Raw genomic sequence first — 18,848 nt, 5'->3', positions numbered from 1 at the left:
AAAAACTGTGATCTAACAAATGTAGATTTCAAAGTAGTTAACATCTAAGAGCAAAAGACCTGCATAATTTATTGCCAAGAAAAGACAGTCTGTAACTAAGGGTCAAACAAAACTTCAGGCAAAGAATAAGGGATGTTTTAAAGTAGTCACTTAGAGTTGCTTATTGGAGGTGAGTCTTAGAGTAGGTTTAACTGTGTGTTTGTGTACATGTACGTTATATTAAAAAAATGGACCAGATTCTCAGCTACACTAAGGCCCCATTACATTGGCAGCATAAAGAGGCCCTAAAGTGGGTGTAAATATAATACAGAACAGTGTACAAGGGCCTTAGCAAAAAATGAGAGTCAGGGTCATAATGCATGTGTGTATGTGACTGTATGAAAACATGTGTATACACAATCTAATCTATCATGAAACATAAATCAATAATCCTAGCTATTCAGTACATAAAGCACTTGGGGAAATTAAATATTTCCCAAGTGGACATCTATATCTAGCTTAACCACCATAAAGAGAATGTACTCTCAGTAATAAAATGATTGTCTTTCATTGCTCAACCACAGAAATGTACAGTTCCAGATAAATTGTTTGGTCTCAGCTCAATCCTTCACTGCAGTTTACATGAAAAGGCAGACACTATTCATAGGTCACAGTAAAGCCAACTGTCAGACTCTGTTCTGAAGAGCCATAGGAAAAAGTATACATGTTTGTGAACTTTTTGTTACTGGAGTCAGAGGTCAATGACTTCAGAAATTGATTTCTAATTCATTTTAATATCTTCTGTACTTAAAATAAGTCATAATTTCATTAACTGATGAGCCTGTGTGGTCATTACAAATGATGAGTTAGATCATGAACAGGATGGTAGAAAGGAATAGATGCTGTTGATATTGTACATGGGTTATACAAACACTGCTAATCCCTTGTCCTTCAGAAACAAAAACACTTACAAATTCGTTTCATAAAAGAAACTGTTGTACATTAGGAAAATCTGGCAATCATAAATGAATGTAAGCGAGGGTCCATTACATAGCTACTGTAGACAATACAAGTAAGCTGAGAGAGCTCCTAAGAGACCCCTTAATGCCAAAAGTACTGTACTAAAGCTCCACGCCTCGGACTGACTTTGATGAGTACCCTCATGCTAAGGCCTTGTACAATGGGCTTGAAAACTGTAATAAGCAAACCCTACCTTACCTATCTTGAGACAAGGAGGAAAATGATTTACAGTTTCATACCCCATACATATATTGGGAAAACAATCTCCACTGCATTGTTTCTTTTCACACCTTTTCCTTTATTTGTATTTTTTATTGGAATCAAACTGGGCAGTTTGCCACAGACTGAAGAAACAAAATTGATTGTAGTTGGAGTGAGCAGAGTGACGGTTATAGAAAAAATAGCATGATATAACATAGGTCTACTGTACCCATGAAAATGTGGCTTGAGTTGCTGATCAACTACAATTCTCCCTCATCCTTAACGGTGTATATTTCACCCACCCAAATTAACTTGTAAGCACCTAGGACCTTCCTTAAAGACGAGTTTGATTCAACCTGTGGGCATAAGTGGAATCTCCACCCATTGGAGCAGCTGCACCCAAGCTGGATTCATCTTATGGGCAGGCAAAACAGTGCTACCATCACCTTCTTCCAGGGTTCCACTGGGGGGTGCTTCTCTCAACAGCAACCAAGATTGTATAAGACTCTGGTGGTGGAAGCAGCACCAGGACATGCTGGTTCAGGGCTGGTCCATATTTGAAATTTAGGTCAACATAGCTACATCACTCAGGGGTGTGAAAAATCTATACCGCTGAACACTGTAGCTATATCCACCTAATCCCAGGTTGAGACGCAGCTTCTGTCGATCTACTTGCTGTTGCTTGGGGATGTCGTGTTCCTACAGGGGTTGAAAAGTCTCAGGCTGTCTCGACACTACAGGGTTATGCCACTTAGCTACAGAGCTGTAGCTATGCCGGTATAACCCCCATAGTGTAGCACCCTATGGCTTTCTATCTCCTGGGTGCTCTGGCCATGCCCCCTCCCCAACCAGCTCTGTCCAGTTTCTGGGCTATATCAACTAGTGCCAGGCTGCTGCACATAGTGGTGTTAAGGCACAGCTTGCAATGATGCTTGTCCCTTGAGGTGGGCTTTCAAAAACTCCTTCGGTTTTGCTGTCAGGAAGCAAATCCTGCTTGTATGTATTTTATAAAGCACTATGCACATCCACAAGTAACCCACAATAATAACAGTTTGCGGGGGGCAGATTCACCAGTACACACTGACTTTTTTGCACTGGTCTGGTGATGCTATGTGGCTATAAATCTAATTTAGCTAGCCAGTTAAGCCAGTTTTATAGATGGTTTGCAATGCCAAAGCAACATGATGGAGCCAGAGCGGCCCTTAATTTGTGACATACCAACATTAATTCCTAATTTCTGGTTCTCATTTCTGTTGTGAGTGAGAAATAATTTATGAAACAAAGAAAGCAAGGAGGAAGGAAAACAGATTGGCCTTAAAGCATTATACTGTATTAGCAAATGCCACCGGATTACTGACTGGCATTTAATGAACTCTTTCACAGAGAAACCTGTAGTGCTCTCAGAGTCTTGCAACTAACTAGAGATGTTATTATGGGCACATATACATGAAACCCAGCTGGAGACAAGTTTCAAGGGTGAACTGTAGGTAAGAAAAAAAGAAGGAAAACAAGTTCCACCTCTTTTATTGACAGCCTGGTAACAAAATACACACCATAAGGGTACAAGGATACCATATATGTGACACATTGTTTTAACTTTGCTTTTGTTTGTTTTCTAACTAACCTTTTTCTTAATATTCCCTACCTTTAGCACTCTACAATGCATCTCTTATTGTAGCTATTTGCTCTTCTAGTTTGCTCAACCTTATCCCATATGAGAAAATTCAAACCTATTGGATGAACTCCTCTGCCCTGCTAGAGAGTACTACCTTGTCTCTATTAGCTGATGCGGTCTTCTCAACAGGGCCAAATCTTGGCCCTGCTTAAAGCTGCTTCCTGAAGTCAGAAGCAATCTCAATGTTGGTTTAACCAGCAATGTGGGTTTTTCCCCAGCATAGAGGAACCCCTGGCATGGACAAAACATATCTGGCCCTCTCCCTCCCCCAGTCCTGATGTAGACATGCAGGTGTAGAAGCAGGCATGGTCAAAGAACTACTTTGTCTAGCGAAATTGTGGAAACTCAGCTGCGGTCCCTGCTGCAAGGTGTGCAGAGAAGCTGCCCTGCAGGGGCAGACCTGGGGGAATTCTGGCTTACTCTGACTCCATTTCAACAGGTGCTGTGTACACTACCACACACTTGGTCAGCTCTATTGACTGTTGCAAAGGAGATTCTGGCTCTGCTGTCATCCCTTTTAGATAGCTGGCAAAACTTTCAGTTGGGAGCTGACTGGACAGCTGAGCCCAAGTATCCCACACACAATTCTGAGCTCCCACCACATGCCAGCAACAGACCAGAGTGCATGGACAGGTTGGACTGACCCAAAGCAGAGAGGGGATTGCACTGGCATGGGGCAGAGAGTTTGTATGTGTTTAGCTATGCAAGGGGGTTGGGGGCAGGGGGAGATGTATGCTGTAAGAAGGGCAAGGGAATCCGTGTACCCCTTGCTAAAGATCCTTGACCTAGGGGCATTCCTGGCTTTCCCAGGGTTAGATAAAAGTGGTGTTCTATTGTTAAGTGTGGTACTTATTTCAGGAGTTAACTCTGGTCTCCCTGGGAAGGAAGGCTGATGTTCGTGAAGAGGCCTATGGCTGAGACCTGGGATCCTTTCCCCAACCCTGGGAGCTCCCTGACCTGACATATGAAAGACTTTGTGCTTGAATCAACATGGCTGGTAGAGGGAAGTGCATATCTCACACTCACTTTACATCTGTGATGGCAGCTTCATTCCAGTGTGAAATTTAACCCTCAGGGGATGGCAGGCAGTGCATGGCCAGGTGAGGACAGCTTTAAAACATGGCTGGAAATCTATCAGAGCACAACTGATTGGATTCAGTGCACCCACAGTGTAACAATTTGTCACCAGCCAGCACCACTTCTTCCTGGAAATGCATTGGGCGGTCTCAGGTCCCCCAGATGCATGGGGTTGCAGGGGTCTTGTTTTGTTTCATTCCTCCTTTCTGTGAGCTTTTCACCACAATGGGACCAACGCTCTGCGTATTTCTCTGGCCGAATCAAACCTCTAACATTCTCCACTTACCATAATTTTAAAACATTCTATATGAAATCAGATGTTAGGATAGAAAATGCTTATACAATATGTTGCATTAATTTTGTATGGTTGTGATATATTTCTTTGCAGTTCTGAAGGGACAGGATTTAAATACAAGAAAAAATTGAACAATTATATTTATTGCTTCAAAGAGTTGGAGGTAATCTTATTAATCTGTATGCTTTCTTTGCAGGTCACTAAAACTGAAGAATTAAATTTCTCTCTTAACGAACATTTGTGTTTGCTGTCAAGTGTTATTTAACATGGAAAATATGTAGCTGCAATATCATTGACTATGCCACTACCTGTGAATAGCACTGTCTGTAGAATAATCAGTGTTCTTTTGAAACCCCAGGGTCCCAATAGCTAATCTTAATGAGAATTACTCAATGGAAAAATCTGAGACAAGATTTACATTTTTATGACCATTTTCAAAAATGTGACATTTACTCTGGCTATTGTCCAGGATTCCCCACTGAGTAATGTGATCTAGAAGTGGCTTTGGGGATCCTGCCTTTTTAGCAGAATTTTGATTTTTCCTTTGCATAGTGCTTTTTACAGCTAGTAAGATGGTCAATGCCACTTCAGGTTTTTGAGGTATTATAACTATGAAGCCCAGTCTATATGTGAAAACCAAAATAGGGCACATTCTAGGAACAAAGATACACATGTGGTGTTCCATATAAGGGTAAAAGATATTAAATGAATTAAAGTCTGTCATTATTTGATCTGGATAGGCAAATGTGAAGCTTGTCATAAGCAACAGAGATACATCCATTGAACTTTCAATTACAGAGTGGATCCATGAAATAACACGAGTCTATTAGTTGTAAACAAGGCTAGCAATAATATTTAGTTGCTAAAGCACGTAGCAATGGAAAAGCTGGCCCAAGAGAAGTCTCTTGTTTTTAAATATCAACTAATTCTGCGTCAATGAACTAACCTCACTTCACTCTGTCCTTTCACTAGGAAATATGTCTTGGACCCCTAAATAGCTATCCCTTTAAAAACATAGCAAAGTAACTATTTGTTTCAATGTTATTTTAAATATATTTTTAAAGTATTAGGTTAGTTTTCTAAAATTATTTGCAGTAGTTCAGTAGTAAGATATCTTTAGATTTTAAAACCAACTTTTGAAAAATCTGTTGAGTTCTGCATAAGTCAGAAGATGAACAATAGCAATAAAATGACTAGAGATGTTGCATAGGTCAGGAAGGGCCAAATCTTGTTTCTATTATTCACAGAAATAGTCTCAATGACTTCAGTAGGAGCCCTCATGTGACTAAGGTGAGCAAGATTTGATCCTGAATCTTTTATCTATCAGGACTGGAATCAGAATTAATCATCAGATCTACAATAATGGTCTTTCTACTGGTAGACTAAAATATCTGCTCAGTTTTCAACAGTTAAGAAAGAGGACCTGGACAGCCAAGAGGTGAAACCAACAGCTTTGCAAATATAGGACAACCACGAGGAGTGTGAAATCATTTGGCAAATGATTGCACAGTTTGCAAATACAATCACTTTGGTAGTCACAAGTTTGTTCATTATAGCCTGGCCATTACGCGTCTTGGCAGAGACCTCAAAATATCCATTCTTTCGAATATCCCAGCAAGAACATTTTGCCACTAAAACCATGAGTTTTCTGGGTTTGACACACTCATTGTCTATCTAAGCCTTTATGGGCACATTACGTACTGAGGTCCAGTGTAGTTTTCAAATGCTATTCAAAAAGCTGTGCAATAAAAGCATTTCATCAGAGAGAAAGTTTCCAAACCTATAGTTTATTCCAGCATCACTGACTTATTTGTGAACAGAACTAAATATCTTATTGAACAATTGACAGGGGGTTTACTGGGATTAATGAATAAAACATCCATGGGTAAATTGACATCTTCTCAAATTCTTCTCTCATGCAAGAGAAATTACTATTCCCATTGAAGTGAAAATATGTCAAACATTTAGGTATTCAAGGGAGTGAGAATTCCTATATGTATCTTTTGTATGGAACTTGGTTGTAATAGCTTGTTTCAGGTACATTCTGAATTAACTTTCCCACACATGAAGCATGATTTGGTGGTTGAAGTACTGGACTGGGACTCAGGAGATTCGGATTCATTTCCCGCTCTGCCACAGCCTACCTGTGTGATGTTGGGCAAATCACTTACTCTCTGTGTCTCAGTTACCCATTGTAAAATGAGAATAATAATACTTCCTCTTCCCTGCACCTTGCCTGTGTTGTCTATTTACACTGTAAGCTCTTCAAGGTGGAGACTGTATCTTACTAAGTCTTTGTACAGTGCCTAGCACAAGAGATCCTTGATCTTTATTAGAGGCTACTATAATACAAATAAGATGGCTTTCACCATCAATTATTATTATTAATTAAAAAAAACTTCAAGGATTAAACTGCATTGCCCTCCTTCCTGATAAAATAAAATAAGTGTAAAAAAATGGATAAGTTCTTAAATATTTAAAATATTTCTTTTGATGTAAATGTACATACCCATTACAAGTTTTTGTCCTATTACAGAGCCAAGAGCCTTTGGGCAGCTTTCAGAAAACTCACACACATGTTGATTTGAACAGTTGTGTTTTGGATGGATGAAATGGCTATAGGAAGAGGTTCCATTAGTTGCTGTGGTGCAATTGGTTCGTACTTTTGGCTGTTAACTGGAAGATTGGTGTTTCACACTTACCCAGGGATGGACTTTAAACATGTTAGCAGAGGGAGGATTGCACTGGGATTGAAATGACAGGATTTGTGATATGGAAATTAGAGTACTAGTACAGGTTATGCCACAGATTTCCTCTTCTACACTGGAGTCATCTCTTGCACCCAAATTTTTAAAAGTGGACTCAAATTTTGAATGCCCATCCTTAAAACTTTAGGGATGGATTTTCAGAGATGTTCAATACTCACAACTGTCACTGACTTCAATCAGATTTTGGAGTGCTCAGCACCTTTGAAAGTCAGACCTTGTATGCCAAAAGTTGGACACCAAAAAACTGGTGTGTCCAAAGCTAGTGGCCACTTCTGCAAATGTGAGAATTAATCTCTATATATCATTTACCTCAGCTCCAAAATAATGATACTTATTATGTTTATATAAATATAATATTTTCCAATTCCATGGGGATATGGTGAAAACTAATGAACGTATGTAAAGTACTTTGAGATCCTTGGATGGAAGGTGCTGTCAGTGTGCAAAGGGGGCATTTGCTTAACTTCATACACTAAGTAGTCTTCATGAAGACAATGGAACTACTTTGTCTAAGGCTACATCTACATTGAAAATTAAGATGCAATTCTGGTGCAAGGAGGCATAGCCATACTAGCTTTGATCTAACTGGAAGTGCAGGCTGGTCAACACAGCAGATGCCCATTTGCTAGCCTGCACCAGGTTTCATGCTGACACATCTTCATTGCTGCTGTTCCCCATGCTAGCTAAATTAAAGCTGGAATGGGTATTATCTGCACTACAATTACACCTTAATTTGTGATGTAGACATATCCTAAGTCTTTCCTGGATCAGGGTCTACTTTTTTTGAGTTGAGGTCAGAAGGAACCACTGATGAACATCTAGTCTGACCTCCTGTATAACACCGGCCATAGAACTTCCCCAAAATAATCCCTAGAGCAGATCTTTTAGAAAAACATCCAGTCTTGATTTAGAAATTGTCAGTGCTGGAGAATCCACTATCACCCCTGTAAGTTGTTCCAATGGTTAATTACTCTGAACGTTAAAAAATTACACCTTATTTCCAGTCTGAATTTGTCGAGATGAAAAGTTTCCAAAGCATGGACTAGCATCTTGACATGAGTGGTAGAAAGGAAGAAATGTATTCTGGAGCTATGATAGAGACAGAAGTAGCACAATTATAACTTGTGTAAATCATAGACTCATAGGACTGGAAGGGACCTTGAGAGGTCATTTAGTCCCATCCCCTGCACTCATGGCAGGACTAAGTATTTTCTAGACCATTCCTGACAGGTGTTTGTCTAACTTGCTCTTCAAAATCTCTAATAATGGAGATTCCACAACCTCCCTAAGCAATTTATTCCAGTGCTTAACCACCCTGATAGTTAGGAAGTTTTTCCTAATGTCCAGCCTAAACCTCTCTTGTTGCAATTTAAGCCCATTGATTCTTGTCCTATCCTCAGAGGTTAAGAAGTACAATTCTTCTCCCTCTGCCTCGTATCTTTTACATACTTCAAAACTGTTATAATGTCCCCCCTCAGTCTTCTCTTTTCAAGACTAAACATACCCAATTTTCAGTCTTCCCTCATAGGTCATATTCTCTAGACCTTTAATCATTTTTGTTGCTCTTCTCTGGACTCTCTCTAATTTGTCCACTTCCTTCCTGAAATGTGACACCCAAAACAGGACACAATATTCCAGTTGAGGCCTAAATAGCGTGGAGTAGAGCAGAAGAATCACTTCTCGTGTCTTGCTTACAATACTCCTGCTAATACATCCCAGAATGATGTTTACTTTTTTTTGCAACACTGTTACCTCATATTTAGCTTGTGGTCCACTAAGACCCCCAAATCCTCTTTCTCAAAAAGAAAAGGAGTACTTGTGGCACCTTAGAGACTAACAAATTTCATCCGATGAAGTGAGCTGTAGCTCACGAAAGCTTATGCTCAAATAAATTTGTTCGTCTCTAAGGTGCCACAAGTACTCCTTGTCTTTTTGTGAATACAGACTAACACAGCTGCTACTCTAAATCCCTTTCTGTAATACTCCTTCCTAGGCAGTCATTTCCCATTTTGTAAGTGTGCAACTGATTGTTCCTTCCTAAATGGAGAAATTTGCATTTGTCCTTATTGAATTTCATCCTATTACTTCACACCATTTCTCCAGTTTGTCCAGATCATTTTGAATTTTAATCCTATCCTACAAAGCACTTGCAACCCTTCCCAGCTTGGTATCTAAATCATTGATAAAGATATTGAACAGAACTGGACCCAGAACTGATCCCTGTGGGACCCCACTCATTACACCTTTCCAGCATAACATGGAATGTTTTCCACATAAATTGTTTTCCTAGTAAAAGTTGTTACTTATCTTGTTTACTTTTCATTTCTTCAGTATGAAAAAAAATGTAATTTCCTAAACCAAAACCTGATTATTTATTCAGTTATAAATGTTTCTGAAAACTAGCTAATTTTTAAATTATGAACTTTTATAGTCCATACTGACCAATCCTCTCTCTCTCTTTTTGCAAGCCTGGATCATTATCTTGATTAGTCATACAAAAAGAGGGTATTCCCTTGTTAAGAGTCCATATGTGACACTGCTCTTTTATAAAACTTATTTTTGTCTGAACTTTTTTTAGGGCAGGGATTGGAAACATTTTTAAAGAAAATGTACAAATACAGTAGTGAAATGTATCTATCTTAACTGCATTAGTAACAAACTAAGATTCAAATTCCGCACTTAGCTATGCTCACATAACTCCCAAGCAGGACACATGCATCTAAGCAAAGAATCTGGCCATAGGTTTGTAAAATATAATCTATTATTTAATGTTTCATATGCTGTCATCAGATAGCTGAGAACTACTATGATGAATGATATGTTTATCACCGAGAATCTCCTGGTGGATATCTTCTCTGCAAATTTTGCCACAATTTCAAATGGCCCTATAGTGAGTGACCTTCAGTCTATTACATTACATCCAGATTGGCATTTAACAAATACAAAGCTATGAAAGAAGCAGACACTGTTTTAAGTGAAGATTTCTTAAACTACATGAAGATAGATTATGGGACAATATTAAATAATTGTTGTTAGTAGGAAAAGTAACTTTTTCTTCTAAATCACTTTATAAACAAAGGAAGGATTGACTCCTTGATTTTATTTCAGCTGCTCTGTTCATGCTACACTAGAACATTAGCACTTGAAAACACCATACCTGGTCCATGGGATAGCACTTAAGCCACATGCTTAAAGTTAAGCACATTCTTAAGTGCTTTCTAAATGAGGCCGCTTTCTTGAACTGGGGCTGCTCTAGATATGCAGATACAATTACATACCAAAATGAAATTCTACCATTTTAGAAAAACTCAACCAAATCCAACTTTTTATCACTTTATGGGATGAACCAGTTTTTTGAGTCTACAAGTGTCTACCTAATGTGATACAAGAATATTGTTCTGGTTTGTAAAGTTCATCACACATAGTATTTCTTAACTTTTGTCCACTTCTTATAACTTGACAGTTTTACTTGTTGCTCCCAAAAAGCATTTTAAAAGAGGCATAGTTATCCTGAAATCTAGTCATTTTAAAACCTAAAAGTTGTCTGAGGTACCACACCTGCCAGAGTGCCCCTTCTATTTACAGTCACATTTTCGATTTTATAAACGGATTTTCTCACCCCTATTGCTGCATGTAGGACCCACACAAACAGCAAGAAAAGGAGTACTTGTGGCACCTTAGAGACTAACAAATTTATTAGAGCATAAGCTTTCGTGAGCTACTAATTTGTTAATCTCTAAGGTGCCACAAGTACTCCTCTTCTTTTTGCGACTACAGACTAACACGGCTGCTACTCTGAAACAAACAACAAGGGAAACTAGCCAGCTGCGTGAAATTGGGTGTACCCAGTATGCTCCCAGATGCCCAAAATTGGGGAAATATAGAGAAGGATTTTTGTCTTTCTAATCTTTCTCTAGTGTAATATCAGGTGTTGCTTGTAACAGCTCCCGGTTGAAAGGTTTTCAAATGTGTGATTTCTATGTTGTCCCACCGTGTGTGGTGGAGGGAAGGGGACGAAAGAGGATCCCTTGTACACACAAAAAGAAGAAAAAAAGGGACCAGGAACTTTCGCCCCCACAGGACACGTCTCAGTCTGAAAAGAGACTGGTGTCTATTAAGGTGTCCCTAATATCGCCTTTTTAAAAAAACGTGCTTGCAAAGCAAATTTCCCCCGAAGTGCTCAAACCTTGGAGCATAGTCTACAACAGCCAAGCTCAGAAGTAGAGCAATTTACCAAAGGTTGCGCAGATAATCTACTATAAAGTAATTTACCCCATATGGATGTGATCATTCATGACACCTGCACCTAAGAGGTTTCAGCCGCCCCGCGCGTTCAAAACGCTGGCACTACGTGCCGGGGACGACCACGGCGCGCAGATCCTCCTGGAAGGAAGAAAGCGGGCGGGCGGGCGGGCGCAGCCTTCTTTGCAAAGCGTTCCGGGGCTAGTGGGTGTAAGGCAACGTGCCCGGACGAGACGCGCGTTGAGGGTCCCAGGCAGGGGCAGCCCCTGCGCTCGCGCGCAGTCACTTCCCGCTGCCAGTCCCCCGGGGCCCTCCCAGGCGCGCGGCGGACGCAGCCAGGAGGCTGAAGGTGCAGAGCCCCGGGGCAGCCAGCCGAGCTCCACCTCGCATGCCGCCGCCCGCCGCAGGGTCCTTCCCCGCGCCCCAGCCCCGGCTCTTACCTGAAGAAAAGTTTGGAGAAGATGTTGGCCTTCTCCAGCGGGGACTGCTGCATGGTGCCTGGGCTGGCTGCCGGCGCTAGGCGCAGGGAGCTGCAGCGGCGCGAGCTAATTGCTACGCTCTCCCGCGGCCGCTCCGCTCCTGCGGCTCCCCCACCTTATGTACCCTGCCCGCGCTGATGTCATTGCCTCCCTCCTTCCCCTGCCCCTCTCCCCGCCTCTGCTGTGCCCACGGGGCCTGCCCTCCTACCCCGCGCCCCGCTGGCCTCGCCCCCCGGGGGCAGTCCCCGCGGATCCGGCACCAAAGGAATCCGCCGAGGCGGGAGCCACCCGCTTGCTTCGGCCAGGTGCGCGCTCCGCGCCCGGCCGGCTGCCGGGACCCCCGCCCCCGAGTTCTCAGGGCAGCGCGAGGAGCCGCCCCCCCCCTCCTCCTCCTCCTCCTCCTCCCCCCACCGGGTGCCGCCTCGCTGAGTCTCGGGCTTTGGGGGAGGAATAGCGACGCCTCTCGGACCTATTGGCCCCACACTTGTGCTTCGGGCTGTGTCAAGCAAGGTGGGCTCCAGAGCCCCTTGGGGTCGGTCTCTTCCAGGTAACCCCCCCACCCTTAGCAGTTTGCTGGGGATCGGGCAAGCAGAGCCCCCGCTCCTTGGCTCCCAACTGATTCTTCCTTCTGCTGCGGAAAGTCTCTCCCGCCCCGCCCTTAGCGCTTCCCCCGGGGTCTTATTCCCTGCCCCCCTGGGTTGCAGTCTTTGCCTGGTACTGCGTAACACTGCTCGCTCCAGAGCTCTGATCCCAGGTATCACTACACCCCATCCCCACCCCTGGCCGTGCTGGGAACTCAGATGCCAAGCACAACACATCACCGCCCGAAAAGAACTGGCAGGGGTTCGCCGGGCCACCTGCTATCGAGCCAGTTTCAGCCTCAGTCAGCAAATCCTCTTGAACGGTTTATGGAGAGAAACGGAGACTCCCACTTTAAAATGCAAGACTTGGCCTGCAAAGCTGGTTTCCTCAGAAGAAAAGGTAAACTCGGGTATCTCGAGGAAATCTGGCGCTCTTGCCTCAGCCTTCATAAAGTGCTCAGTACACCTCGTGTTAAATCCTGGAAGGCTACTGTGAAAAGCGTTAAGCACACATTGATAATGGAATGGAGCCCATTAATAGCAAAGTCGGCTTTTTGAAGCTGAGATTTTTTTTGATTTTTTTTATCATCTCCAGGTCTTTGGCAAATTTGTTTACTGTGAAACTACCTGATTCATTTCTGCTTGAGATGAATGCAAATACATACAAATGTGGATACTTATTATAATAAGGATACTGTCGTGGGGTGTGCAGACCCCAGGCTGTCTTGGCCACTAAAGGGTTACTAGGGTTGGCTCAGCTGGGGCTGACCAGGGGACTCACAACAGCTGCGGAGACAAAAAGATGTAGAACAAAGGGTGGGATAGCAGCTAAAGAAGCTGAAGGGCTATGATGAGCAGGAGCCTTCAGCAACAGGCTGGTGAGGTACTGCCCAGGAAAATGGACCCTCTGGAGGATGGGACCAAAGGGGTAACTGAGGAACATCTTGAAGGCATGCTAGGTAGGCAAGGGGAGCATGAAGGGGATGGGAGAGCTTGATGCTGACCACTTTGCTATAAGAATGGCTATACTGGGTGTGACCAAAGGTCTCTCTAGCCCAGTAGTCTGTCTTCTAACAGTGACTGATGCTGGATACTTCAGAGGGAATGAACAGAACTGGGCAATTACTGAGAGATTCATCCCTTGCCTTCTAATCCCAGATTCCAACAGTCAGAGGCTTAGGGAAGTGCAGAGTATGGGCTTGCATTCCTGACCATCTTGGCTAATAGCCATTGATGTCTGTCCATGAACTTATCTTGTGCAGGGTTTCTGGTCTGGAACCCAGGAGACTGGGGGAGCCTGGATTCCCTACCAAGCCCAGCATGGTTATTTATCAAGACCTTCAAAAAGTGAGCCATACCCAAAGAAGCAAAAAAAATGTAACAAAGAATCAGTGAGTGGGCTGGAAGATGGGCAGCCCTTCAAAGAAGAAGGGAAAATGAGGCAGAGTTCCTGTGTTACCTGGTCTAGGTATGAGGGATACTGAAGAAGAGTCATATTTACATTAAAAATGCATCTGCTGCATATTTCTTCTGTTTTCTTACAGGGCATGGTTGTCTAAACTCATGAATGTAAGAAGTGAAGCTGTTTCCTTATTGTGAAACTTCCCCAGGATAATCATTCCGGCTCAGTCAAGGTGGGAAGTCCTACATTTCATAACGTTGCATCAACACACTATTATTTATAAAGCACCATTAATGTGCATTACAAACAAGATACCTGATTCCTGCCCCCAAACAGGTTAAAATCTAAGCATAGCCAAAGTGCAAACAAAGAACTAACATTAGGAAGAACGCTGATCGCAGCATAAGAACATATGGTTATTTTCTTTAGTTATGCATTCAATGTGATTGATCCTGGTTTGGTTTTAATACTCTGGTTTTACTGTTTAGACGCTCCATTTGTTGATTTTGATTTTTGTACTTACAGCATTAGATATGGGAGGGGGGATCTATCTTTCAGCAAGTGCATGGTTGCTCCCCACAGTATATTGTCTAGTACTTTATCCAGACTAGTTGCATCTCCAGTACTGTGCCTTTCTCTTCTTGTAGTTCATGCTACTGTTTAACTAGCTGTCACTCCTAGGAAGCTTTTACTGATTTTTTTTAAATTAATTTTATATCATTATTTCTAGTTATGCCCAGGTGTACTTCCATAAATAATTCCTCTTCATCTTGGTGGTGTTTCCTCACAGTATATGTAGTTAGTTAATGTCTCCTCTTCTGGAGTGTCTAAACGAGGCTTTTTTTGTCTCAAATTTCCCACTGATCCTACCACAGTGATTCCAATAATGGGAGTGCCAATATAGACAGGACTCCAGACAGCTGTCAGTGTCTTAAGCACTAGGTCATCTCATCCTACTCGGATTAGGTCTAGATGATGCTATGCTTAAAACATCAACAGCTGCTGAAGCATTGTCTACACTAGTACTCCCACTGTTGCAATCACCAGTGGAGCTGAACTGGTGGTAGCAACAGTGGGAATCTTGAGGCAAAAAAGACTGGTGGAGATGTCCCCCTTAATCATTGTTTAGAGCTAAATTTGCAAATAGTCTAAAGTCTTTCCTTATAAGTCAAGCTCTCTAGCTCCTTAACTATTTTGTTTATTCTTCTCTGTACTTGTCAATAACTCTCGGATTCTGAGGTGTCCAGGTGTAACGTCATCAGAGCCACAGGGACTATCCTTTCCCTGCTCCTGACTTGATAACTCTGCATACAGAACCCAAAATTGCATAGACCTTTTTTCCCTTATCAGATTGCAAACTCTAATTTAACTTGTCCATTATCACCCCAAAATATTTTTTCTGCATTGCTGCTTTCTCCCTTCCAATGAAAAACTTCAAAAACAGACTCCAGCGAGAGCCTGCTGAATTGGAATTAATTTGCAAACTGGATACAATTAACTTAGGCTTGAATAGAGACTGGGAGTGGATGAGTCATTACACAAAGTAAAACTATTTTCCCATATTATTTCTCCCCACCCCCCACTGTTCCTCAGATGTTCTTGTTAACTGCTGGAAATGGCCCACCTTGCTTGTCACCATGAAAGGTTTTCCTCCTTCCCCCCCCCGCCCCCTGCTGGTGATGGCTCATCTTAAGTGATCACTCTCCTTACAGTGTGTATGATAAAACCCATTGTTTCATGTTCTCTGTGTGTGTATATAAATCTCCCCACTGTATTTTCCACCAAATGCATCCGATGAAGTGAACTGTAGCTCACAAAAGCTTATGCTCAAATAAATTTTAGTCTCTAAGGTGCCACAAGTACTCCTTTTCTTTTTGTGAATACAGACTAACAGGGCTGAAACCTGTATTTCAGATGACTTTCACTTTGAAAGACTTGCAAGGTAGTATATTGAGGAATCTTATTTTGTTACTTTAGAACTGTCCATATTCCTAACCTTCTCTAATAGGGTTGATGCTGCTCTAGTTGAAGTACTTGAGAAACTTGTCCGTAACATTAGTCTGAGCACGAGTTGGTCTTAGGTGTGGGAACTACAAAGGTACTTAGATGCCCAAGTCCCAGTTTTGGCTCCACTGTGATCCCCAAAACTACAGCTGAATGCAGAAAGGTGCACTAAACACTGAATTAGTCCTTTCTCTCTAGCACAATGATTTATTCACAGTGGAACAGCTTGAGCAGAAGATACTGAGGGAGTCCCAATTCAGAATATTCCATAACTAACTAGTTAAAGCACTGGCCTAACATTTGAACAGGTGTCTCCCACCTCCTCTTCCCCCCCCCCCCCGCCCCGGGAAGAAGATGGGGGTAATGAACCCTGGGTCTCCCACATCCCAGGTGAGTGCTCTAACTACTAGGACGAAGATATAAGGTGTTCTGTGTGAAGTATCGCAGGGGCCTAACTCATTCCTGCAAGAAACACCTTGGGCACCTAAGCTGTCTGACTCCAGGTGGTAAGTTCTTGTTTGTGGATTGCGAAGAAGATCTAGGTGCCACCCTGCAACCTGGACTTGTGTGCCTATCTCGGGGCAGGGAGGGAGGAGTGCGTAGTGTGGCTTTATGCACATCCTTCTCCTCAGCATTTCCCACTGGCTAGTTTAGGAAGCCCCCTGCCTAGCATGCTGTCATTTGTGGATCACATTCTTAGGCATCTTTCTCCCCATTTGTCATTTAGGGAGCCTAGGTGCCTAACTTGGATTTGTAGATTAGTGTTGTTCCTGTGGGTGGTGGGTTTTTGTTTTAACCTGCTAGGTGCCTAAAAATTAAGTGTCGTGGCACTCAGAGTTGCAACTCTTAAGTCTCTTTGTGGATCCCACCCTAGTTCTCTTTGGGCTATTTCTGTTCTCTCTGGTTATACCCCCTTCCAATTTAGTATCTGTGGATTTTACTGACATGCTCTTTATTTACTTCCATTTTTAGAAATGACCTAAAAGTCCCAATCTGACACCAGCAATTTTATCCACTAATTTTGTGAACTTCCAGCGGTTTTGCTACATTTTTCTCAAAAAGCTTAGGAAAAGATAAAGTCCCTGATCCAAAGATCTTATCTTGGTGGGGGGGGCCTTATCCAGCAAAGATTTAATATAATGCAACAGACCAGCTACAAATGGAACTTAGAGGAAAAATAGCACATCTGTATGATATGGAGACCTCTCCGCAGGGCAGGAACTGCTCTAAGAAGACAACTGAGGAGTCCCCCAAACTGAAGCCTGGAGTACAGCTAGCATTTCCAGCTCTATTCCTCCCCCTCCCAGTTCCTATGGCCCTGAAGTCAATGGAACTGTGCCACTTAAACTAGGACTGAATATGGCCCAGTGTGTTCTGTTACATGCTTGTGATTTTAACCATAAAAGTAAACTAATAGCTTTTGCAACTAGGATATAACATTTACTATTGAATTAAACCCTAAGTCACCACTGAAAATAGGGTAGACACTGGTTTTATTACAAGGATAAATTCTACATTCTGCTCTACTTCTAAAGAAACTTTCAAGGAAAAAACAAAACTATGTTCATTTGTCAAGTATTCAGAAGGTGATGGGCTGACAGCTTCAAGTAATCAAATTCCACACTCTGTCCACAGACCAAGTACGACACAGGAAGCAACTGTTTAAGTTTCCCTTCTCAGTCAACGTGCTCCTATTGGTACATGAAGGGGACTACATCTAAACATAGGAGTGTAGTTCAGTTTGTATGTCTCCTGAGGCCGCCAGGCCAGAGATTGATTAATGCCAGTTATGGTGGTTTTTGTGTCCTGGATATGTCCACTAAGAAATGGGATGAGAATACCAACTTGTATTATTTCAGGTTTCAGAGTAGCAACCGTGTTAGTCTATATCTGCAAAAAGAACAGGAGTACTTGTGGCACCTTAGAGACTAACAAATTTATTAGCCTCTTACTCTACCTTTTCATGTTCTGTGTGTATATGTATTTTATTTATATAATCTTCTTCCTATATGTTCCATTCTATGCATCCGCTGAAGTGAACTGTAGCCCATGAAAGCTTATGCTCAAATAAATTTGTTCGTCTCTAAGGTGCCACAAGTACTCCTGTTCAACTTGTATGATGTTTGTTTATTGGCTAATATAAGAGGGCAGGAAGTTTTGGTAACTCATGACCAGGGCTAGAGTTGATCTCGAGATGAGATATTCTGATCAACTCTTGGAACTCTGAAATACCTTAAGTGAAATCCTGGTCCTACTGAAGTCAATAGCAAAAATCCCTGACCAGCAACTACTCTGCCAGATCTCTGGGGGAATACTAGAATTAAATTTATCCTATAACCACTAAATAGCAAGACTGGCATCTTTTATATAGAATTATTATTATAAATAGTGAATACTAATTCCATGCTTCACAACCTGTTGTCTGAGTTCACCTTAAGGATGCAGTAGTTCAAAAAAGGATTAGCTTGTTATGATTAGACCCTGATTTAATAACATGGATTTCACAGGAGGATGATAATACTGGACTGACATACCTCTAAAACTGCATGGAGCTTTGACTGTGGCATTCACACTTCAGCCTGAAAAGAGCATTGTCATGCATACTCACTCAGTTTTTCACTATATTAGTTGCACTTGGCCAAAAAACCCTTTCTCCCCCCCCCCCCCCCGATTTCTCCCTCTCCAACCCCATGCTCCCCCCTGACATCTTAGTGACTAAAAGTTAGACTAATCAATTTATTTTTGTTTCCAGTCAGATTTTTCTTTTGGGTTATCATGCACTAACAATGCTGTTGTGGCTGCCAAAAACAACACTTGTGGTCACGGATTTGTCATTGTTTATAATACAGAACCCAATATAAACAAAAAGATTTTCTTAAGTCTCGCCCTGCTGGCTTTTCAAACACCTAAATCTAGGGCCTAAACTTAGTTGACGTCCCTTGAAAAAAAGAAATACAAAAAATGGCCCTTGGCTACACTGGTAGAGAGAAGGGTATGCCTCTTTCCATCCCACCCAGCACACAAGCAGCAGGCCAGATATTCCGTACAGTTCATGAGAGAGTACTAGGAGAGAAGGTTAGCCAAGCATGATGTCTCACACCATAAGTCTGATCCAAAGTCAATGG

The 18,848-nt window shown here is 42.1% G+C and overlaps 1 protein-coding gene and 1 long non-coding RNA gene across 2 annotated transcripts in view; one reads left to right on the top strand and one right to left on the bottom strand.

The window, feature by feature from the left end:
• The window catches only part of CFTR (CF transmembrane conductance regulator), a 149,451-nt gene extending 137,628 nt beyond the window's left edge, over window positions 1-11,823 (bottom strand). Inside the window, exon 1 of the mRNA XM_038387769.2 lies at window positions 11,698-11,823. Within this exon, the coding sequence (XP_038243697.1) occupies window positions 11,698-11,750 (53 nt within the window). The 5' untranslated portion in view covers window positions 11,751-11,823. The remainder of the gene's footprint in view (window positions 1-11,697) is intronic.
• Window positions 11,824-12,148: 325 nt separating this feature from the next.
• Window positions 12,149-17,526, top strand: LOC119849293. The gene is made up of 3 exons (XR_005290438.2): window positions 12,149-12,717; window positions 13,862-13,951; window positions 16,696-17,526. It is a non-coding gene; the product is annotated as an uncharacterized LOC119849293 (long non-coding RNA).
• Window positions 17,527-18,848: the final 1,322 nt, after the last annotated feature.

The sequence above is a fragment of the Dermochelys coriacea genome, chromosome 1 (genome assembly GCF_009764565.3).
Source record: "Dermochelys coriacea isolate rDerCor1 chromosome 1, rDerCor1.pri.v4, whole genome shotgun sequence".
Classification (NCBI taxonomy): domain Eukaryota; kingdom Metazoa; phylum Chordata; order Testudines; family Dermochelyidae; genus Dermochelys; species Dermochelys coriacea.
This window is presented reverse-complemented; position numbering and strand designations above follow the sequence as displayed.